This window comes from Pelobates fuscus, chromosome 2, assembly GCF_036172605.1.
Source record: "Pelobates fuscus isolate aPelFus1 chromosome 2, aPelFus1.pri, whole genome shotgun sequence".
Lineage (NCBI taxonomy): Eukaryota > Metazoa > Chordata > Amphibia > Anura > Pelobatidae > Pelobates > Pelobates fuscus.
Genome location: NC_086318.1, coordinates 66,813,598 through 66,838,759, shown reverse-complemented (window position 1 = coordinate 66,838,759; position 25,162 = coordinate 66,813,598). Strand labels below are relative to the sequence as shown.

The following is a 25,162-nucleotide window of genomic DNA, read 5'->3' as shown; positions in this document are numbered from 1 at the left end:
ACCACAATACAAAAAGAAAGCGGCTTGATCCTCATTTTCCTACGACTATGGAATAACCTCCCGGGCACTTTCAAATCTTTCCCAGGCCTAAAATCATTTAAGAGATCCCTCTCTGCATATCTCAAAACAGAATGTACCTGTAATCGTGGAAGGGTTAAAGTGACAGGACCACTGCACCACCCAGACAACCTTATTGAAGTTAAGCTGACTGCGTGGCTTTGCTGCCCTTGACTGCCAGTGCATGAGCATCAGAATGGAGTAACATATCTGCAACTTAATACACATAGCCCTCTGCAAACAACAAGAGGCGCTCTGCAGAACAATAAATGACACTAACTATAGCGCTTGCTTTGGGAGCAGCCATTTCAGAAGGTCTATGTGTTGCCACAAAATCAATATTTTCTAAAAAAGCCATCTTCCTGTATTCTTTACAAAAGTTTTGAAGAACTTCTCCTTTAAAAAAAAAAAAAATACAAAAAAAAAAAATACAAAAAAAAAAATCTTTCTCCCCCAGCCCCCAACAATTCCCAGTGATAGGGTCTCTAATACAATGGTAAAGAATTCACTGGGTTGACTATTACTTAACTGAAGACAACAGGAACTCAGTTCCTGCAAACTCAGGGAGTGTCAAAAAACATTATAAGGGAGAAAACATTTTTACTCGCACGGTGATCACAGTAGTAGCTCAATGTAGTTGCTCTTTGGATACCCGTACCTTTCTTTGTCAGGTAGTTCATACTGTTGGCTACTGCTGCAGTCTTGGCACTGGAATCCAAAACACTGAATCTGGCATAATCATCCACAAAATAGTTATCTGCATGGAAGCAAGACACAAATTCAATACAAAAAGTAAACCTAACCTTATAAGGGCCAATATGTGTATTGTGGCTTCTCAATAAAAGCAAGATACAAGGTAAATGAAATCGGTAAGAGTAAAAAAACATGCCTACAATAGGATGAGGTATGGTCTAAGTCTGACACGTCAGACGAAATCCTAGCAGTTTAACACCCCAGCCTTACACCAGAAGGGATCCAACAAGGTAAATATAAAGTGGAAGAGATATCACAGTCATTTCAAGCATATTCAGGAGACTTGAAATAAGGAACTTACTAATAGCTGTAAAATCCAGGTAGTGTCTCTCTGGTTCCAGAATTCGCATGTTAATTCTGGAAACAACGTTGGGCTGACTCATGACGTGATCAACAACATCATGCTCATTTGTTACTTCCCCCTGTCCAAGGTAAGATATACAATCAGGATGATTATTACAGTAACATTAGTAATACGTACTGATTAAATCCCACTGGATAGGCATCACCGTAACACACTTTACTATTTAAATACTAAAGTGAAAGGAATGTACCTCTCCTCAGGAAAACTGTAGCTTAGAACAGTCATTCAAAATCAGTCAAAGAAGCAGCAATTTTATTCCATTAGTCAACTTTAGGTTTTAAGAAATAACTCACTTAGTAAGGTTCAGATAGATACACCAATGTTAACAAAAATATATCTAAAATGTTACATACGTTTTATTTTTTTAACCTCTTAAACTTTAGTTTGATTATATACAGTTTTTTATTTTTTTTATTTCCATCAGTCGGTTTGTTTTAATAATACATTTGTTAATGTGTTAATAAGCTTAGATGCTTCTTCAAACTGTTCTAGTGTTACATTCTAATGAACTAATATTGATACATCATTTTGAAAGGGTAAGAGACCTTCAAATATCATTTTGTTGTTTATCACAACTGCTACCTTTACGTGAGTGGGGCATTCTAATTTCATTTGCAATCTATCAAAAGGCTAGTTCATTATGCTGGAATTACAGTAAGAAAAAAAAGTCTGCTTAGTTTTGTTTGTCACAGGTTACTTCACTTAAAGGTTTTCTGTGCAAGTATTTTAATCTGGTGCCATGTTTCGATGTTCTTGGAGAAGGAAAGTGGAGAGAGAACTCTTAAGTTCTAGAGGTTAACACAGTAAAGGAGTTTAAGCATGCGTGGGATAGGCATAAGGCTATCCTAACTATAAGATAAGGCCAGGGACTAATGAAAGTATTTAGAAAACTGGGCAGACTAGATGGGCCGAATGGTTCTTATCTGCCGTCACATTCTATGTTTCTTAGTCTCACAAATCAATACAAGTTACACTGACACTCAAAAGACCAGCCTCCCCACTAAACTACAGCATAGCATATATATATAGTTCAATATATTGTTATTTACAGACATGAATTCATATAGGACAATGTAAGGTCAGGATTCTCGGTTGTTACGTAGTGTGGCTCTGTGACCTTGCCATTATGTATATGGAAAATAGCTCAACCGTTCTTCAAATGTAACACAATTAACATTGAAATACATTTTTTCAGAGCACCTTAATTGGACTCTACCAATGGGTTCCTTTACATTGGTGTTAGCGATAGTAAAGAGTTTATTGAGTGCAGTTACTGGGAGTAAGGATGAATCTGATGTGCCTATTGCTACTATAATGGCACGTGAACTCTTTATTGAGGAGATGATTGTGAATCTCACCAAATATACAGCCTTTTGGAAAAAGCTAGTGGTCTCGAGAATTTTATGCATCGTTGCCGTCTCTAGTTCATCAGGTTCCAGCTGGTCTTTTGGAAATGGCATTCCGTTAAACAATACTACTGGTAGCGGGGACAGTCCTGTCTGCAGAAAGTACTCCTTCCCTTCCTGAAATAAAAAGAACAATCCTGCAATCAGGCTAAACGTAAGAGCACACACATATATTGATTTATTTAATCAAAAGCGTGTTCATATCATAATGTGTTAAACAGTAGGCAGGCTAAAACTTTACATGTAAAATTATCATTAAAAATGTCTGAAATGTTTCTTTTCTTGTTGGAAACGCACAGTGTTTATACTATTTTCTTTTTTTAGCTGAACGATCTGCGTAAAGGTCTCTTGGCACTACAAATAATGCAAGTTTCAAACTAATTTCTACCAAATGGATAAGGCGTTGAGTAGCACCTGTGTGCTTAATTAAAGCTGTATTAAGGGCTGAATAACTAGTGCATAGTGAATAGTTTATGTGACTAAAGACAGAACAACTGCTGAGTTTCTGTATTATCGTCAGCCAACACTGGAGTCCCAAATCTTATATAAAAGAAATAAAAATTACATTGAAACATAGAAATGTGAGAAGGGGACCCCATCAATTACTGCTTTAACCCTATTGCCTTGGAGGTCTGAGTACTCATATTTTGTGTTATAGAAAGCTATACTAGGATTCAGTATTTTTCTGTTATTTAAATAAGCCACATGCTGCAATATATTTTGAGTAGGAACCATACAATTAATTATGTGCATTACATTTCTTTATTTTCAGTATTACGCTATTTAGCAAATAGAATGCACCATGGAACATAGTAAACCTATACAAACTATTTTAATCACAGAGTAATTACATATGCAGAGAGGGATACACTGGGCAAGGTATGCAATCTCCATAGCATTTTATTCCCGCTGCTTGTTATTTTTAAAGTATGTACTTATTGATTAAATCAAAAATTTGGACTCAAAAACATTCAATACGGTAACGTATCCTTGTTCTAAAGTATAGTGAAAGTATGGAACCCCAACTACCTATGTACCTGCATTTTCAAATATTCCATCAAAATAATTAAGAAACAACATATACCTTTCTAAACTGGTCATATGCAGAGTCCAGACCCAAAATACTGCTTATCTCAATGTAGGGATACTTCTCCTCTAGAACGCCAGTAACGTGTTTCACCGTCAGCTTATCCCCAGCACGAACCTTATTGTAGATCTGTCCAGAGAAAAAGGGTTAATAAATATCATATTAACCAATATTTTGCAAACTCTGCTCTGTTGAACTTGGTGGATTAATAAGTACTTCTTAAAATGACACTTCTAGAAAATCAAAAAGACACTTGTAAAGAATATGGCTCATTGGCCAAGATGGACATTAGGCAGCAACTGAGAAGACTTAAAACTTAGTGAGGTGCAGTTACAAAGGCCATCTCTAGAGCACTTGGCATGTAAGCTGTCATTAAAGTATGGTTAGTATGAAATGGTTTTGTTTATTATTTTTAAGTTGAGACATGGCATAAAAAAGAAGACAGGCTGGGGATAGATTAAAAATGGATCCAAAAAAGACATGGCTTTTTTTTGTTTTGTCTTAAAAATCTTGCCTCTACATTAGCGGTAAAGCCTTCAAATAGGACTCCCAAACATCAGGGATTCCAAGTTCAGCCATCATTGGCCTAGAATGTCCAAGGATAAACCTGTTCCTAATTCTGTAGTTAGGGTCCTTACCGAGATGACTGTCTGGAACGCTTGATAATTGTCAGTTTCATCAGCCACATAGTTGAAAGCTCTTATTAGGGCTACTCCAGCATCTTGTAAACCATCCACTTCTTCAGAGTCGTTCACAACAAACACCAAGCCAAGCCTGTATTTAAACAAAACCAGTTTCAAGATGTACATGGGGGTTTCATTTTATGCATAATATCCTGTCCACAAGTGTGTAATAATTTGCTAACAGAATGCTGCATTAGAGGAACTGATTTTCAAAATGCCTTTTTGTGTGATGTCCTCTTTTTAATTACTCTCCAATAATAAAGGTTTATTTACCAACAAATTAACAATATCCATGAAGACGTTGACCTGTCTTGTTTCAAGTGTGCGTGCTTTTGAGATGCAACAAACAGACTATTTGGTAGCCTCAGGTTGTGCAATAGACAGAGTATGTATGCAAATTAATATAGTCACATTTTAAGTGCAAAAAGATGGATCAATATTAACTAAATTCTAAAAATGTAATCTATAAATCACTAACGCTATTACAAACTAATTATTTGGTTGTTTTCCACTTCACTGGAGCCCACACATGTAGTGCCCTTTCCCTGGTAAGCTAAAACTCCTTGACTTGACCCTTCCCATTCATTAATTACGTGTCCTCCAGGTAACCACAATAAAAAGAAAAAGGTGAAAGAAAACAAAACAAAAACCACAAAGAAAAATAACCCTACCAAGGTTTATTATAATGAAGCAAATAACAAGCAGGTTTACCTGATAGGAATATGATTGCTAAGAAACATTTCGGCTACATTTATTAACTCCGGTGTGGATTCGTGTACAGGATCAACAATGATAACCTAAATGAAAAGAAAAAAAGCATTAGAACAAAAATAGCAACCCATAACCAGCTATTATATGGCTGTGAATCAATAGAGAATGCACCAGAGCTCAACATTTCCACAATTCCTCCCTAGAGTTGAGTGTTATAGACCCCTGCACACGGTTTGAAAGCAGATGCTTATTAACAATGCCTGCACGGCTGAAATCATAATCTGGTTATAATCCGTTGAAAGCTCTACAAAGATTTTAGGATCTGTCCATTAACTAACTGTATGGATCAATACAACTTGGGCATTATTTAGGGAGCAGCTCAGACAGGCTGACAAATTCAAACGGGAAAGCAATCACAAGTTACTCTCTCCTCCTGATGTACTAAGATAAGTAGGAACACTGAAAAGGAAACTTTAGGTACTGTAACTGCTTCATCTCATGGAGTGGTTATGGTGCCTGAAGTCCCCTGGTGCAGTCGTTTCGTTTTAATACCATCAAGAGTCCTGAGCAGCCCATCCACTCTACACATCTCGGGCTAATGAAGCATTAGCCTGAGCAACAATTGGTGGCTGTGTTTGGTGGCTCGTGTCAGCTGACTGCATTCAGCCTATCATAGCTACACATTCCTGTTATGAATGGGTATGACTAAGGTAGTGAATAATCTCTGCCTCTGTTATAACTCCAATGGGGGCTGGGCTGTGGGTGGCCACACACCCATATTCAGTGTTAATCTGCTCTGAAGGTATTAACATTGAACCGAGGTCCCCTAACTTTACTACAATTAACTCTTAAATCATTTACTGAATGTTCCTTTCAGAATACAACCACCTTAACATGCTAAGCTCCGAGTTCTATTTCTTATTTAGGCTAAATCAAAGAGAAATTGCCCACACAAAGTGAAACCAGACCAGACATAAGGTCTTTATCATGGCATGCATGTAGATTTGTTATTGCATGATAGAAAGCACATTCCAGAGACACTACATATATACCGAATGACAAACATACATTTCCAATGTATTCCTTTTATATTAATAGACATATTTGTTTATTATTGGAACGTGTACAAAGAGTTTTCTATAAACAAAGCAGAAAGAAACATCCTCCATTTACCCCTTTAAATAGCATTTCGACTTACAAAGTTGTGAAAGTTTTTGCGGATCTGTCGAATTACTCCAGGAAATGTGGGACGGAGCAGTTCCTGAACGCTTGATGGCCATGAGTTATATCTACTGTCGATCTCCAAATTATTCACCCACTGTAACAAATACAAAATGTAAGTCAGCGAGAACGTCTGATCTGTATAAAAAAACATGTTGCATCCTTGGAAAATTCTTCAGATGGGTAAATGATGCACATCTGCACATTACGGCTTGCATCAAAGAGATAGGAAGAAGGACGACAGACAAGGAAAGAATGTGTGTTGAGTGACCTGTTTCGTATGTAATGAGAGTGGGCTCAATGTGTATAACCGAGGATTTCTGTGTGTGATGGTAAATATCAGGGTGTATAGCGTCATCTATCATTTTAATGATGGGACCTTTGCTATTGTCAAGGCTCAAAATGTTCCCTTGTTATTAGCAAGGGTATATTCAGACATATTGAGAGCCCAGTTTGTCCAAACAGGAGGCTCCGACTATATACAGCGTGAGTATATGCACAGTAATTAACCATAGAGGGGCCAAGATAAACATATTCCGTCATGATAACATTCATAGAGAATAAATATTTCTTCTGATTAGAGTTTTTTCTTAAGTCTCCCTTCCCTCTCCTTAAATCACAACTGTGTTGACACCGTGTGCTCTTCCTTTACTCCTATTGCCCACTCTTCCCTAAAGGGACACGGTAGGCACTGTAACCCCTTCAACTAATTGAAGTGGTTATAGTGTATAGAGTTGCCAGACGCAATTCATTCATTTTTAATGTTTTAACGCTAAACAAGAGTCCCCAGCAACCCATGACCTCCACACAAGAGTTAGTCTGAGCAATGGGTGGTTGTGACTGGCTGAGAGTGTTAGCTGACTGCATTCAGTCTATCACAGTCACCACTGCTGGTATGAATTGGTATGGCTAGCAGAAAGAGTGTAATATCTGTCTTAGCCACACCTCTAGTATGGGCTGGGGTGTGCTTTATTCAGTGTTAAACTGCTCAAAAATGGGTTAACACTGGATGGAGGTACAGTATTATTGGACTCCTTTAACTGAGAAGAAATGCCTAAAGTGTCCCTTTCCTTAACCCAAATTCCTTAACCCAAACTATCACTATCCAACCATTGTCCACTGTTACTCACACTATTCTACAACTCACATTGCCCCTGTCCATTATATTAAAATTATCAACTCTCCTGACTGCAAATTCCATGATCTCAGTCCACTACAATATTATTATGCACCAGGACGTGCTCATCAGCAAATTTCTGGTAGCCTCAAAAGCAGCAAATGTGCTGCATACAATGGAAAAATGTAGTATTTTTACTGCTGTTCATTTTAATTGTCCTCTGTTATTATTATTGCATTTAAAAATGGAGAGGACCTCTAGCCTGGTGTGTCAGGAAACAATTTCCTTTTGGGCCATCTATGCATGGCATGCATTATTCTCTCAGTCACTGGATCTGGTGCTGCTACTACTCACTATTATGGCAGGATTACGGATATCCACAGCATAGTCTGAATTTGAGGGTTGAACATTGAGCTTGAGAACGTTGTGCAGGGCAGGACCTTCTATCCCTAATCGATGAAGACCTTCCATCACCCGAGCTTCATTGCGCAATATATCAAACAAACTGTAGGGATGTACATATAAACGGTATTAAAGAACCAAACCATTTGTTAGCTTTTCACTGATTGAACACTTCGATCTCTAATCTCTTATGGTCCCGTCATTTCCATTGGATCAGGCTCAATAAATATAGACTCCAGAAAAGGTTCTATTAGAAGCACATAGCAAAGCATACCGCTTAACAACTATGAAACTACTGATTGATGCTTCAAGAGACATCAGCAGCTGGATGAACATTGGTCACCCATAAAAGATCAAGCCATTGAAGTCAATGTATTTGAGGGGGTACCTCATTGCTCATACTGTATAATGTATTCAATTAAAGTCAGTCCAGGGGACTAAGGAGACTAGAAATGGAAATGGTGGTATGAAATGGCCCGCTGGGCTCTGATAGGGTTATTGACTAAAATGAGAAATGCTGGGAATTTAAAGTGAATTTCATACTTCAGGACAAAACTAAAACCAGAAGTGACTTGTAGAATCGTTGGTAAAACATTCTAACATCAACTAAATAAGATTTTTTAGTTTTAATGCTGGTTCCAATGACTATGAAAGGATAATAGTATATGGAATATTAAGACTATGCTGCGGTAATTGAAGACTTTATTTTTTTTAGTCAATCATTTTGCTGACGTGTCCACTGTGAATCTTCCCAGTTTGTCAACTTTGCCCTGCTTGCCAGTCATGTGTCATTTATCAGGATTGAGTCATTAGGACTGCTCCCACACGATAGTTACCTGAATATATCCTGACTTTCTAGATCAATGTGTAATCCATTGATGAATAAGGCAGAGTCTCCTGGCTGTATACCCAAGGAACCTTTGAAATACTGTACAAATAAAAAGATTATTAATAATGGAAGATACATCTTCAGTACCAACCATGAAGAGATTTATGCAATATAACCCTAAGCTCCTAAAAGATAACTAATCCTGTATCTACTAGATACATTTTGGACTAGAAAACAAGACCGTGCAAATCATTTAAATTTACATTAGTAGTACAATTCCATTTTCATTAATAGTATATACCATGTTTAAAGCACTAGCAAAAGCCACATCTAACATAAGAACAGATTAGCATCTCATCCAGTATGTGATCATGGAGTGCTCTATCTGAACAACTGGAACACATGGAAACAAAATAGAACAAAGAGCATAGAACATCCTGATTCACGTCTAAAGGATGGAAATTGGGAAAGAAGTATAAGGTAATTCACGAACTTGGAAACAAAACCTGCATTTAGCACCAGTGCAGCGTTTGGCTGTGGGTAAGCATTTTAACGGCCAACCACCTGACAGCTCTCTTGAGTTTCATCCTCGCCGACTCAAAAAGCAGTGAGATCAGGAGATAAAATTTGAGGAAGATTTGCCAGAATTGATTTGGAGGCTGTTCCCCCCCCCCCCCCCCGCCCCCCCCCCTCCCCTCCCCCCCCCCCCCCCAAGCAGCTCTGAGTTGTATATAATACTTGACACACTGAATCTCTTGTTTTATGGTGCCCTAAATAAATCATATATATATCAGATTCAATCTTTGGCACATTCCTGTTGCTGTGGTTGATCCAATATAAAGGAGTAATCCACAGAAAAATGTTTTCAAAAAGTAAAAATAAATTACCTTTCCCCAGTCCAAAATAGCAATACGATGTCTCAGTTGACTGTACATTTTATTATAAATACTATTTATATCATCCCTATAATATTTCAGTCTTTATAACTATGGATATATTCTGTTTGGCTTTTTTTTTGGTTTCCATATCACATATATCAAGAGTACTCACATTAATGCACGGAATTCTTTAGAGTCCTAAACTAGTAAGAAACATAGGCATCTCCCTAGCCATATTGACCTTGTTATGCCCCACATTTCATTCCATTTCCCAATGTTTTCACGTGTTCTGTGTTCTATAGGTTTCTTCTTTCTCATTCTAGAATTTTTCAGCCTCTAAACTGCCTGATGTCCTAAGTCAGGAGAAGGCAACATTGGGCACTCCAGATGTCGTGGACTACATCTCCGATAATGCTCTTGCAACCATAATGTTGCCAAAGCGTCAGGCGAGAGGTAGTCCACAACTTCTGGAGTGCAGAAGATTGCCTATCCCTGCCCTAGACATTATCTCTATGGATGAAATTGTCCAGATTACCAATATTGTTGTTCTGGAATCACTGCCATCTAGGACTACTGGACAAATATTGCAAACAGTACACAATATTGCAAACAGTAGACAATGAAAAATAAAAAAGAACCAATATTAATTTATATAATTGTACTGTAGAACGAAAATCTAAAACTCTCACCTTCTGGTTTTCCTCCACTTCTCGGCGAAGCGCTGCATCCACTGCTGTTCTTGTTAATGATCTGTCAAAAAAAATAATCAAACTGCATATTACAGTACTGAGATGGCTAGCACTATCTATACACATTTCCCTTCCGGACCAGCTTTGTCTCCACTGCGTCACTTGATCTTTTACTTACTAGTTGAGGCTATCGATTGGCATAATCTAATTCTATAGCAGTGAAATATCAGGAATGTGGTCCAAGGCAGATTTATTGAAGAATCGAAATCACAATGCCACGACTTTGGAATAAATCAATTTATTGCACACAGATATATCATTTAATATCTGTGTTCTCGTGTGATTTCTTTCGGGGTCATAGAAACATATCTATGGCATATGTATCTATGAACTGGAATTCACATATTACATATTCATTGTCATGAAAGACATGACGTCTTATAACGAGAGGACTTAGAACAGTCCCGAAAGACCACCCATGGTACAGGATTTAGGGATTAAACATACTATTCCAATGGAATATATATATAAAACCAAGGGACTGGTTGAAGAGTCACTAGCTCAGTATACTTGTCTCTGCAGATGTGCCAAGCAATATAATAATATAACATAATATAATAAAGTCACTTTAAAGGTCACAACTAATCTCTTTAAATTGATTGGTATTTGAAGTGGGCTCAATCATGTGTTTATTGTGTTTAGCGAAAACAGATGCACATTACCTGGCCTTCGTTGGAAAATTCTGACTCAAATCTTTCAAAACCAATAGAGCTTCTGAAGAAGGAGCCGCCAGGATACGGGCAGCAGTTTGGAAACTGAGATCTGAGTAAAAACAAAAAAATGTAATAATCTAAAATAGTTGATAGAACACTCTACTGTTAGGAATAAATGTTTGTAGTGTTCCTTTAAACATGAGAAATGCAACCTAAATTTAGAGAATGACGAGACAATACCAGTATGTCAGCACTGTGCTACTGAAACACAGGCCTGACACTATGAATATCACATAATAAAGACAGAAGTGTAGTACCTTGCAGTTCCCAAACTTTCAAGGGTGACATTTCATTGGTACTTTCTACTAAATGCTTTCTCAATTCTTTCAGCTGTTCTTTTAGCTCTGGATATATCTGTCTGAAAACCAAGAATTTAAGTTAGCGTCAGGTATTACTGTGGATTTAATGCAGCAGGCAGAGGGATGCACATTATAAAGGTATTACTTGAAATACAAAGGTTGCAAAGCTTAACGTATTAATGCAGGTAGGCTCAACTAGAGAGATACGACTTGGAGTTAGAAGGATGCATCAGTGCATTTTGCTGGACTTACATACAGGGTTTATGTTAAGACAGTGTAAAACTGATGAATAAAGTTCTGGGGGAGGGAGAATAAAATGCATAATTATTCTTGAAACCCATATCTCAACACATAAAAATCAAGTCATAAGCCAGAGGTGAAAAAGTTTTCATTTCCCCTTTCCAAGATTTTAAAAGCAGCACAAAGTCTTTTAAAGGAGCTGACATTGCAAAATACTGAAAGGACTATCACTGCGGTGATATGTGAGCTTTAGGGTACTGTTAAGTGATGGGACTTGGGTTTCTTGATTGTGTAATGTATATTAGTGCCTGGAAACGGCAGTTCTATACTCATAGATTGCAAGCTTTCTTCACCTCTTATAATTGTAAAGTGTTCCGGGGTATGCTGGCACTATAGAAATAATATTACTAAATAGAATATCAGATAGTCAAGTTCTGAAAAATACAAGAAATTACCCAATTCAAACTTTGTGAATATGCTGGGAGAGACAGTTTTCCATTCGTAATGAACACAAATTCATGTACAAGTATATAAAATTCATTCTTTGAAAGAAAATACAGCTTTGCTATGGCTGAGTGCATTGCCACTTGTCTAGTGAATAGAAATGAGTCTCTGTTTCCAGCATTGATAGACTGTAGCCTTTTTGTAGGGAATGTATATAGTATTACTATATATATTTGGTTTCTGTGGTTGATGGGAATTATTTATTGGAGTTTACTGCACTTTACCAGGTGAGTAATTAGAATGGTGTATTAGGTTATGTATGATCCAGTACATTTTTTAACTTTTCTTGTCTAGGAATCTTGTTTTGGTTTCTTTGGGGCAGAGGGGGGAGGGCGGTTGTATTTAATGAGGGTCATTAATGTGCACGCTGTATCTTGAATCAAGTCTTTGTACTGAAACGTTGATCCACTCGTTTATATGACATTATGCTATAAAGCACAAACAAGATTTTTTTTTTTATATATATATATATATATATATATATATATATATATATAAAATGTGGGATTATAAGTCATGCATCAACAGAAAATACAGCAATTCCTCTTGGTTGTGTGCATTCCCAAAACTGGAACTCAATACTTTCAATATGTGGTTTTACAATGGAATGCAAGAAATAAAGAAAATAACACAGCTGTATCTACACATTCACGGCAAGGCTGTAGTGAGGAATCTAACATGAAGCGGCATGAAGTGGCTCCGATCGGTATAAACAATTTGTACAGGAGCAAATATCAGCCGGAGTGAGCCGGACACAGCCCTGCTACCATCATACTACAAAAATTTGTGCAAAGGCACAAAGCAAAACAGTGACAGCAGTACTGCTCCCAGCAAAACAAATTAAATAATAATTATAATTCAATAAATATAAACTATTTAAAAAAAAAATAATAAACCTTCTATATGCTTTGCATATGAACAGATGTAAATGCAACTTAGAATAGTTATTTCAAATAATTTGATATGTAGAATATAACCATAAATAGGTATGTTTGGAATTGTATTAGAATTGTATTTTAGATACAGTTTTAATTCCATTGATATGTATGTAGGATTTCATTGAAATGGTCAATCTGCCTTCTCTATTGCCTTTGCACATCCATCCCGTTATTTCACACACAGACTATTAAAATAAATTCTACCTGAGCTTCCCAAAGAGAAATCCTTGTACTTCATCAAGCGGATCATTCTCGCCAACCACAGTGGCGTTTACATCATTTCCTTAAGAAGTAAATAAATCAAAGTTACAATTAACTCTCTTAAAACAGAATTCAAAACACAAATTTTACAATACATATATCACAAGGCTAGTCAACATAATCAATAAGGCTAAATGTAAATGATAACTTTAAAGCTATGTGGGTTTCATGCTTATATAAAAAAATACTCCAAGCACCATAACAACGTTTGCTATGTTATGGTGCAATTAGATACCAGTAGCTGCCACTATAAGTCCAGCACTTCGTTCAAGATGTATGGGTGCTCTGATCAGCCACAATATTAAAACCACCTGCCTAATATCGTGTAGGTCCCTCTCATGCTGCCAAAACAGCTCTGATATGTTGAGGCATGGACTCCACAAGACGTCTGAATGTGTCCTCCGGTATCTGGCACATTAGCTGAAGATCCTTAAAGTCCTGCAAATTGCGAGGTGGGGCCTCCATGGATTGGATTTATTGTTCCAGCACATCCCACATATGCTCAATCCGATTGAGATCTGGGGTATTTGGAGGCCAGGGCCACACTTTGTCATAAACCTTAAATCATTTTGAAAAAACTTTTGCACTGGTGCATTATCCTGCAGAAAGTGGCCACTGCCAATAGGGAACAACATTGCCATGAAGGGGTGTGCTTGGTCTGCAACAATCTCTAGGTAGATGGTCTGTGTCAAAGTAACAGACACATAAATGCAACAGCAGAACAGTTCCTCCGCCAGCCTGCTTTCTTCCCATAGTGCACCCTGCTGCCATCATGACGCACATGCACCCGACCTTCTATCTGAACTAAAAGAAAACGTGATTCATCAGAACAGGAAACTATTGTTCCATGGTCCAGTTCTGATGCTCATGTCCCCATTGATGGCAATTTCAGCAGTGGACAGGGGTCATCATGGGCACTCTGACCAGTCTTTGCCTACTCAGCCCATATACAGCAAACTATGATGTCCTGTGTGTTCTGACACCTTTCTATCAAGCCAGTATTGTGCTTTTCAGCAATTTGAGCAACAATAACTCTTCTCTGTGATGGGTCCAGGGAGCCTAGCCTTTGTTCCCCTCTTGCATCAATGAGCCTTGGGCTCCTCTGACGCTAGTCACTGGTTGTCCTTCCTTGCACCACTTTTATTAGGTACTAACCACTGCATACCAGGAACACCCCACAAGACTTGCCTTATAGATATGCTTTGACCCAGTCATCAAGCCATTACTATCTGGCTCTTGTCAAAGTCACTCAGATCTTTTATCTTAGCCAGAGTCTCTTTATATAGTTCTATAAGGGAGCATGTGTTCCAGAGAAGTGCATACCTACTGTTGATTAAATAAAATAAATGGCTCTATATTTAAAGTAACAGAAAGCAGCCATGAATTCAATCAGCTTGTGCAGCACTTTCAATCATGTTTCTTCATTAATTAAATTGCTGCCAGCAATTAACAATATATCCCATAAACCACCCATTTAAAGCAAAGGGAGTGCCAGGATTGACAGGAAGCTTTTCAGCTACTAGTCAAGGCAAACAACACTAAAGCAGCTTCAGATACTGGGCATCTGCAGGAAATGCAGACACTATAACTTTAAATTTTTTTATATTTATTTAGTACTTTTTAATACTTTATAATATCCTTTACAAACCATCACTAGTCTGAAATCTAGCGGTCAACTCAACACTATAAATTTCAGCAGTACGTTTGAACATGCACCTGCACACCTGCTTATTGCTAAAGCTGCAAGCTTACCTTTCACCTGAGTATCATCCTTTGCTTTGTATTCGGTGCTCTTAATTGCCAATTCCACACCATAACCAGAAAGGAAAACTTTCTCAGCCCCGGGATTCTTAAAAAAAAAAAAAAGGAAGGATTTGTGTTGCTTATAAAAAGAAACTTTACAGACCAACAACCACCCCCACCCTCTGGTATAATTATTGTCCACTTTACAGTCACACATTTAAGAATTCTATTTAAATCAATCTAATAAATCTAAGTACAGCAGGGTCCCGGAATTAAATCACCCACGCTTTTCAGACTAATAACAGTCCACACGTACCACAATTTAAATTTACCCAGATGTACTTTTGAGCTTTTTGTATTATTACCTTGCAAACTATAATATTTAAAAATGACCTTTAACACACCATACTGCATATATCTCAGTAAGATATTAAAAAGAGCAGAGAACATTTCATTCAGATTAGGTAATACGTTTGAAAAATAAGTAAAAATCTAGGTGAGATATGAAGCTGCAAGGAAAATTGTTTTGGTTTGCAGCAGAGACTCTAGAGCCATTTATAAAAGGATCCAAATGTTGCACATGACATTAGCTTGGCGGCCCATTCTACAATTGTGATGTAATAAATAAATACTAAAATAAATTCTCCAAAAAAGCTTAATTTAAATATTCCAAATAGGTTACCATTTCAGTGTCACAATAGTAAACCATTTATTGTACATATTTTTCTATTAAATGAACACTATAGGGTCAGGAACACAAATGTATTCCTGACCCTATAGTGTTAAAACCACCATCTAGACCCCCTGGCCACCCCTTGTCCTCCCTAAATCTATTAAAACCATATCTTTACTCCAGTCTGCTGCTGCTAACTCTGCCCCTGATCTGCCTGCTTGGCTGACATCATCAGAAGTCTTGATCAAAGCCATTCACAATGCTTTACCATAGGAAAGCAGTTTATTGGCTGATCTTGTCAAGGAGGCAGATCAATGACAGAGCCAGCACAAGCCAAACAGCATCTCCTAATAGAGATAGAGAATCAATACATCTCTATGAGGAGAGTTCAATGTCTCCATGCAGAGGGTGGAGACACTGAATGTCAATGCTGCACACTGTGCAGCACTGCCCCAGAAAGCCCCTCTAGCAGCCATATGAGGAGTGGCCAGTGAAGTTATCACTAGGCTGTAATGTAAACACTGCAATTTCTCTGAAATAACATTGTTTACTGCAAAAAGCCTGAACGGACTGATTATACTCATCAGAACAAATACAATAAGCTGTAGTTGTTCTGGTGACTATATAGTGTTTAATTCTAGGGCCAGATTCGAATGCTATGCATCTTAAAGTGGGGAATCATTAAAATAGGGACACCTATTAAGAGTGTCATCCTAGTGGGTTAAAGGGTCCTTCTAAGCTGCATATGAAAGGAAGTGCACCTCCTATGCACTTTTTAGCACAGTTGCAGTGATTCTGCATTTTTTGTAACCCACTATAAACCTATTTTATTAATTAATTGTAAAATTATAACCAGGTATAAGTACACAAGTATTATTTGCATGTCATTTCCCCTGAAAAAAAGTACCTCCAAATGTGATTATCAATGTCCAACTTTGTGGACAGTCTGAGAGCAACCAAATAGTTAAAGGAACATTCCACTGAAATGTGTGAGAATATGTGTTAAACAATTTAGTAGATATACCCTCCCAAAGAAAACTTTCAGAATTTCAGTCTGCGCCAGGGAATTCACCAAGCAGAGGCTTGTCACTGGAGCACATGATTGCGGCTATGCTATGACTTTCAGCTGTAGGGCAGTTCATGGAGAAAAGGACAGGTGCAGATGAGCCCAGCATGACTGCCGCTTCTGTTAACTCTGTGGAGTTAATGAAAGTGTAGGAAACCTCCCTGGCCCTCTGCTTCTTCTGCCATTTTTAAAAGTGACGATTTCTATTGAATTCAGCACTTTTATAAACTATCACTAGTACGACAGACTCTATACACACTTTATGTATCTGGAGTGTTCCTTTAATATCCAAACTATTACAACTTGGATGGAAGTTGGATGGGGTTTTATTATTATTATTATTAATTTATTTTGTGACACCAATTGGTCAACAATGCATTTGCCCATTATTATTATTATTATTTATACAGCACCAACAAATTCTGCAGCACTGTACAATGGGTTCTGGACTAAGCTCTGAATATAGCAGCACGCTACAATTTGGTTTAAATTCAGGGATTTTGAAATATCAGAGGTAAACTCCGATTGCACCAGCTATAAATCCTATCTTACAAAGATATCTTACAAAGCCAGTAAGGTAGCTCAGTTGGTAAATTACCTTACTACAAAGCCTGTTCAAAAATGCAATGTCAGTGGTTCAAATTAAATCAGCCCTTCATCCTTCCGAGAGCAATAAAATGAGTACCGATTTGGTTAATTCCGAGAATGTGCGCTGAAAAGCGCCTTGAGTCCCACTGGGATAAAGGCGCTATATAAATACTAGTTATTATTATTATTATTAACTAGACAAACTTATGATTAGACATGTTACTGACTCCAGTGTAGCATTTTTGCAGACATTCATTCAAACAAAGTAAACAGAGCACAAGCTAACAGTGGTACATACCGCGACATAGTGGCGGAGGACATAGTTGATCTCTCCAGCTTGGGCCTTTTCCGAAAGCAGGAGGTGGAACCTGGAGAAGTCCTTTGCGCCAATTTCAGCATAAAGTATAACCACAGGGCTGTCAGAGGCTTTACTATGGTACCTGTGATCTCCTTTGAACAAGAATGGTTTGGGCCTAGGGAATAAAAATGCAAGACAATCGTCTGAAAATAAAACTACATTCAGGGCAAGTCAACCTGGCTTGATTCAGAATTCTCTGAGATTAATGTTAAAACATGGAGTTAGATTGAAGAAGACTCCTATTAACAACAAAGTATTGGAGTCATACATAACATTTACAATACATTTTACAGATAGGTTTCATTAATTTAACTCACATGAGAATTACGGAATGTAAAAAAAAATTATATTCTGATATTAGCTTTTATAAATTACCTCTATTCTTGTTAACATAAAGGTCAGATTTAAAGCACCTAAATGTGGCAACCCATGATGCTTAGCTTCTGGAGGATGCAGAACACATACAACTGCATCAACTGTAGCATTCTTTGGATAAGTGGATTTATTTATTTTAAAGGGACACTATAGTCACCTGAACAACTTCAGCTTAATGAGGTTGTTCAGGTGAGTGCTACAGCTACCCGGAGCCTTTTTCTTGTAAGCACTGTATTTTCTGAGAAAATGCAGTGTTTACATTGGAAGCTTGGAACACCTCTTGTTGCAGTCAATAAGACAGCCACCAGAGGGACTTCCGAGTTCAGAGGCCCTAAAAAGGCCTCATTCACGTCTGACGTATTCACGCATGGGTGAATACTTCAGACGGGCTATCAGCACACAAAGCACTGTGAACGCGCTTTGTGTGCTGAGGCTGTCAGCACTGCTGTGGGAGTGGCTTCAGCTGACAGCTGAAGACAGAAGAGGAGGACCCACAGGGACTCTTTCTTTCTGGCCACAATAGTGGTTGAAGGGGGGGGAGGAGACCTACTCTCCTTCCCCCCGCCCCCAGCCCCCACCCCTGGGTGGTGGGTGGGGGCCATGAAGATAATGAGGGGGGGACCTACTGTCCTCCCCCTCTCCGGCCCCCACCCCTGTGCGGCGGGTGGGGGCCCTAAAAATAACAATAGGGGGGGGACCTACTGCCCCCCCCCCGGCCCCTCCCCTGAGCGGTGGGTGGGGGCCCTAAAAATAACAATAACCTATTGTCCCCCCCAGCCCCCACCCCTGAGCAGTGGGTGGGGCCCTAAATACAAAGGGGGGGGACCCTAGTCACCCCTCCCCCCCCCCCCAAAAAAAAAAAAATATCTCCCTACCTACCCCCCTCACCCTTAAAAATAATAAGGGGGGGACCTTTAACTAAAACACTGTAAAAAAAAAAAAAAAAAAAAAAAAAATGAGATAAAAACAACTTACCATTCGATGTTTTCTTTCTTCTAAAATCTTCTTTTTTCAGCCCCCAAAAAGGCCAAATAAAAAAACATAATAACCGACGCAATTAAAAAAAAAAAAACGAGCGCAAAAAAAAATAAAAATTCCATGTTCACCCATGGAGGGCTCCGCGCAGACTGAGCTCTGCAGGGCGGGGGAAGGCTTATAAAGCCTTGCCACGCCCTGCAATTAGGCTAAGAACACTCTGATTGGCTGGTTTAAGATTCCAAAGAACTTTCCCACGCTGTGTAAAATGACAAAGAGCACTCTGATTGGCTTAAACCAGCCAATCAGAGTGCTCTTAGCCTAATTTTTTTTAATTGCGTCGGTTATTATGCTTTTTTATTTGGCCTTTTTTGGGGCTGAAGAAAGAAGATTTTAGAAGAAAGAAAACATCGAATGGTAAGTTGTTTTTATCTCAATTTTTTTTTTTTTTTACAGGTTTTTAGTTAAAGGTCCCCCCCTCATTATTTTTAGGGTGAGGGGGGTAGGTAGGGAGATAATTTTTTTTGGGGGGGGGGAGGGATGACTAGGGTCCCCCCCCCTTGTTATTTAGGGCCCCCACCCACCGCTCAGGGGTGGGGGCCGGGGGGGGACAGTAGGTCCCCCCCCTTATTGTTAATTTTAGGGCCCCCACCCACCGCTCAGGGGTGGGGGCCGGGGGGGACAGTAAGTCCCCCCCCTTATTGTTAATTTTAGGGCCCCCACCCACCACTCAGGGGTGGGGGCCGGGGGGGACAGTAGGTCCCCCCCTTATTGTTAATTTTAGGGCCCCCACCCACCGCTCAGGGGTGGGGGCCGGGGGGGGAACAGTAGGTCCCCCCTTATTGTTAGTTTTAGGGCCCCCACCCACCGCTCAGGGGTGGGGGCCGGGGTGGGACAGTAGGTCCCCCCCTTATTGTTAATTTTATGGCCCCCACCCACAGCTCAGGGGTGGGGGCCGGGGGGGACAGTAGGTCCCCCCCTTATTGTTAATTTTAGGGCCCCCACCCACCGCTCAGGGGTGGGGGCCGGGGGGGAACAGTAGGTCCCCCCTTATTGTTAGTTTTAGGGCCCCCACCCACCGCTCAGGGGTGGGGGCCGGGGTGGGACAGTAGGTCCCCCCCTTATTGTTAATTTTATGGCCCCCACCCACCGCTCAGGGGTAGGGGCCGGGGGAGGGGGACAGTAGGTCCCCCCCTTATTGTTAGTTTTATGGCCCCAACCCACCGCTCAGGGGTGGGGGCCGGGGGGGACAGTAGGTCCCCCCCTTATTGTTAGTTTTAGGGCCCCCACCCACCGCTCAGGGGTGGGGCCGGGGGGGGACAGTAGGTCCCCCCCCTTATTGTTAGTTTTAGGGCCCCCACCCACCGCTCAGGGGTAGGGGCCGGGGGGGGACAGTAGGTCCCCCCCTTATTGTTAGTTTTAGGGCCCCCACCCACCGCTCAGGGGTGGGGCCGGGGGGGGACAGTAGGTCCCCCCCCTTATTGTTAGTTTTAGGGCCCCCACCCACCGCTCAGGGGTAGGGGCCGGGGGGGACAGTAGGTGTCCCCCCCTTATTGTTAGTTTTAGGGCCCCCACCCACCGCTCAGGGGTGGGGGCCGAGGGGGACAGTAGGTCCCCCCTTTATTGTTAGTTTTAGGCCCCCCACCCACCGCTCAGGGGTGGGGGCCGGGGGTGGACAGTAGTTCCTCCCCTTATTGAATGATATGGATGATGGGAGTGGATGGATTTGGGGATGGATGTGGATGATGGGAGTGAATGGATGATATGGATGATGGGAGTGGATGGATTTGGGGATGTATATGGATGAAAGGAATAGATAGAAATAGATAGATATGGATAGATAGAAAGAAATAGATAGATAGAAAGAATTAGATAGATAGAAATAGATAGAAATAATTAGGTAGATAGAAAGGAATAGATAGATAGAAAGAAATAGATATAGATACATAGAAAGAAGTAGAAATAGAGTGTGTATGTGTTTAACAATATTTATTTAAAGTGTGTGTGTGTGTGTGTGTGTGTGTTTAACAATATGTGTGTTTGTATGCAAACATTATATATAGAGAAGTCTCTGTATATAGTGTTTGCATGCAAAGTTTGGAGTAGGAGGGGGGCGGGTATAGAAAGCGAGCTGAGCTGTCAGTCAGACAGCTCAGCTCGCGAATGCGCATTCCGTGCACATGTGCGGTAAAGCGCTGAGTTTCTTCATAGGGCGGCTGCCAATGCCGCTCTATGAAGAACGCGATTGGTGCAGCGCGAAGCCGCGCATGCGCACCACATTGCGATGACTTCTCTCAAAGAAGCGTCCTATTGGGCCCCGCGATTTCGTCATTTTGACGAAAAAGGGGGCGCGGCATGGCTGGGAGCTTGGCGCTGGAACGGAGGCAAGTTTTTATTATAAAAACGCTCCGAAAATTATTTTTAATAAATGAAAGTTCATATAAAAGCAAAAAGGAAGGCTGGGGGACCTGTCTTTCTTGCTTTTATATGTTGACTATAGAGTCCCTTTAAACTAAAGCATTCGCGGGTGTTTCTGTTAATCAACGTACAGATTAGTATAATACCGACGTGCACTGCCTATCAATGCCATCCTAATATGGACAAAATCGATATTGTCAACACAGACGTGTAATCCAGTGAGCAGGAGCCAAACCACAAGTGCATTGGGAATCCCTGTTTTGGTCAAATCACTTAAAAACCACATAGTTCAGAGCCATGGCACAGCACCTGCAGCCTACTACACCATAACTGCTTTTATGTCATGTAGTGATTATAATACTTAAAACTGCCCCTTTAACTTTGCTGATGATTAGATTATCCCACCATATATGGTCAATCTGTGTTCCAGTCATCTGGAGATAAAACCGCAGATAAAATGCAGCAATATTATAAAAGGAAAATTGGGGATTATAAAACAAAAAAAAATAAAAAATCCAACGTCAAGTGTACCTAAACTTAACTAAAAATATGAGGAGTAACGTATAAAGCAGTGGGTAGCATGACTTGTGACTATAAATACCATATAATAACAGAACAGAACTACAAAGTATTGCTCAGATTGCGGACACATTTCTGGGAGACGTATGTAAGTATACACACCTCTCTGTAGCAGTCTTGAGAAGTGAAGGCAAGCTATCCAGATCACACGACTTCACTCCATGAATGGAGATAAAAGCACTACAGCCCAATGGCGGAGGCTCGTCAGCAGCAATCTGCAAAATAACAATTATTTTTACACATGGGTTTTATCACAGTCATAATTAGGGCCCTTTCCTGTTGTGAGCTTTCACACGTGCCATGTACATCCCACCGGCTTTAAGTACAGATATTATGCATCAAACAAACCTGTTGGAAGGTCTGTACAGTAGCTGAGTAGGATCGCAGAGACAAGGCAAACTTCAGCAGGCTCTGCTGTAACGGCGAGAGATGTTTGCTAGCTCTGTTCAGCGTCAGTTCATATTTTGAATAATCATTTCCTGCGGTGTAAAAAGAGCAAAAACAAATAACAGTCAGCTCATCTCCAACGTAACTTTCAATGTAATCATAATTGTAATGGTTTTGTAAACGTAAAAAAAAACAACAAACAGAATATATATTGATGCCTAAGCGCGTTTTCAAGAGTTATTGTTAAATAAAATTTGAATAACTTAAAGGGAAATTTATTGACATTTAAATAAACAACATTCATATCAAGTAGAAAAAAAATGATATAAAGCCTAAATCAATGTAGTACACAAAATCTTGAAACCAATCATGATAAATATTACATTTCAGGAAAATATTAATTCTTTGGATCTTAATTTGACAAAACTGGTTCACTTAAGAACGTAACTATAAATTCCAAACAGATGTCAAGTTAGCTGTGAATATGGGGGGAAATAGGTTTCTGATAAAGACTATGATTTTATATTATAATTTACCCACTTGAGACGGATTAGAATGACTATCAATATACTAAATATATACCAGAGTCACAGGTTTTATTCCTGGTAGAGACCACTTAAAGTTTCTTCACTGTGATACTGATAAAATTAGTACAACTAAGCTTAATAATAATGTCATATATAACCAAAAGAAATGAAAGAAAATCCTACTATTTCCCTGGAGGGGAAAAACACTGATTATTTTTTTCATCTGTTTATGCTCATGTGGTTCTCACCAAACAAAGGTACAGACTGGCACACATTACAGACACCTTATAAAGTACAGCTGTGTGAAACAGGTTTACCTTGGTCATCTACCTGCAGGTTTTCTTCAACAAAGCTCCAGAACTTATCCTCTCCTTCGTCTGCTAAATATTCACTAGGGAAGACAACAAAGCCTTTACGATTCATGTACACATGATACATTTTCTGTAAGGATTACTGAATAGACAGATATACACACACATACACATGGTGGGGGTGGGGGGCACATTATGATGCCTAGAAAGCCATTCAATAGCAGTGATCCATCAAAAAAAAATGTCTATTTCTCTCATGCAACCTATTCTCAATCTTCTCACGGTCTACCCATGCCCTGTGTCCATACATGAATACACACTAACTACAGCCATTATCATAATATATATCCATATTATATCTTAACTAATTGCAACTCGTTTTATGTCTGTATTATACACGTGCTACATGATGTCGTTATGAATTGTATCTCCTTACATTTTGCTAGAATACCTTTAACAACTGCAGTTCACTAGCTACCTTGCATATGCATAATGTACATCTTTTACCTGCAGCTTCTCCTCGAGGTCATATTATAACTTCAGGCTGCAACAGCTAACTTGGTAAATGTAACATTTAAATGGCAAAATACCGTATATACTCGAGTATAAGCCGAGTTTTTCAGCACATTTTTTCTGCTGAAAAACCCCAACTCGGCTTATACTCGAGTCAATAGTCTGTATTATGGCAATTTTCATTGCCATAATACAGACTGGGGGCTGCAGAGATGTTACTTACCTCTCCTGCAGCTCCTGTCAGCTCTCTCCTCCTCCGCGCTGTCCGTTCAGCACCTCGGTCAGCTCCCAGTGTAAATCTCGCGACAGAGGGGTTGGTAGTTCAGTGGGGGGGCTGTGGGGGCTGCAGAGATGTTACTTACCTCTCCTGCAGCTCCTGTCAGCTCTCTCCTCCTCCGCGCCGTCCGGTTAGCTCCCAGTGTGAGCTGACAGAGGGAGCTGACCGGACGGCGCGGAGGAGGAGAGAGCTGACAGGAGCTGCAGGAGAGGTAAGTAACATCTCTGCAGCCCCCACAGCCCCCCCACTGAACTACCAACCCCACTGGACCACCAGGGAAGGAGCCCCCCTCCCTGGCCAGCTAGCAAGCAGGGAGGGGGGACGAAACAAAAATAAATGAATAATAAAATAATAATAAAAAAATATGAAAATAATGAAAAAAAAAAAGTAATACAATTGCCCACCCCCCAAGGCTCTGCAACACACACACACTGCACTCATACACACTGCACTCATACACACACACACATTGCATTCATACACACACACTGCATTCATACACACACACTGCACTCATACACACACACTGCACTCATACACACACACTGCATTCATACACACTGCACTCATACACACACACTGCATTCATACACACACACTGCATTCATACACACACACACACACTGCATTCATACACACACTGCATTCATACACACACTGCACTCATACACACACACACACACTGCATTCATACACACACGCTGCACTCATACACACACACTGCATTCATACACACTGCACTCATACACACTGCACTCATACACACTGCACTCATACACACTGCACTCATACACACACACGCTGCACTCATATACACACACGCTGCACTCATACACACACACACTGCACTCATACACACACACACTGCACTCATACACACACACACACACACTGCACTCACACACACACACTGCACTCATACACACACACTGCACTCATACACACACACTGCACTCATACACACACACTGCACTCATACACACACACTGCACTCATACACACACACTGCATTCATACACACACACTGTATTCATACACACACTGCATTCATTATATACACACACTGGAAATAAATATTCAATTAATATAATTTTTTTAGGATCTAATTTTATTTAGAAATTTACCAGTAGCTGTTGCATTTCCCACCCTAGTCTTATACT

General features: G+C 39.8%; 1 protein-coding gene across 2 annotated transcripts in view; it reads right to left on the bottom strand.

Annotated features, from left to right (window-relative positions):
* UGGT1 (UDP-glucose glycoprotein glucosyltransferase 1) overlaps window positions 1-25,162 on the bottom strand; it is a 71,868-nt gene that overhangs the window by 37,028 nt on the left and 9,678 nt on the right. For both annotated transcript variants that reach the window (XM_063442222.1, XM_063442223.1), the window contains exons 3-20: window positions 23,219-23,292; window positions 22,336-22,466; window positions 22,090-22,202; window positions 17,581-17,755; window positions 14,965-15,061; window positions 13,156-13,234; window positions 11,228-11,328; window positions 10,920-11,019; window positions 10,198-10,258; window positions 8,638-8,729; window positions 7,754-7,904; window positions 6,260-6,379; window positions 5,062-5,147; window positions 4,306-4,441; window positions 3,665-3,796; window positions 2,533-2,697; window positions 1,112-1,232; window positions 716-814 (exon numbers count right to left, since the gene is read on the bottom strand). In XM_063442222.1, the coding sequence (XP_063298292.1) occupies window positions 716-814; window positions 1,112-1,232; window positions 2,533-2,697; window positions 3,665-3,796; window positions 4,306-4,441; window positions 5,062-5,147; window positions 6,260-6,379; window positions 7,754-7,904; window positions 8,638-8,729; window positions 10,198-10,258; window positions 10,920-11,019; window positions 11,228-11,328; window positions 13,156-13,234; window positions 14,965-15,061; window positions 17,581-17,755; window positions 22,090-22,202; window positions 22,336-22,466; window positions 23,219-23,292 (2,033 nt within the window). The remainder of the gene's footprint in view (window positions 1-715; window positions 815-1,111; window positions 1,233-2,532; window positions 2,698-3,664; window positions 3,797-4,305; window positions 4,442-5,061; window positions 5,148-6,259; window positions 6,380-7,753; window positions 7,905-8,637; window positions 8,730-10,197; window positions 10,259-10,919; window positions 11,020-11,227; window positions 11,329-13,155; window positions 13,235-14,964; window positions 15,062-17,580; window positions 17,756-22,089; window positions 22,203-22,335; window positions 22,467-23,218; window positions 23,293-25,162) is intronic.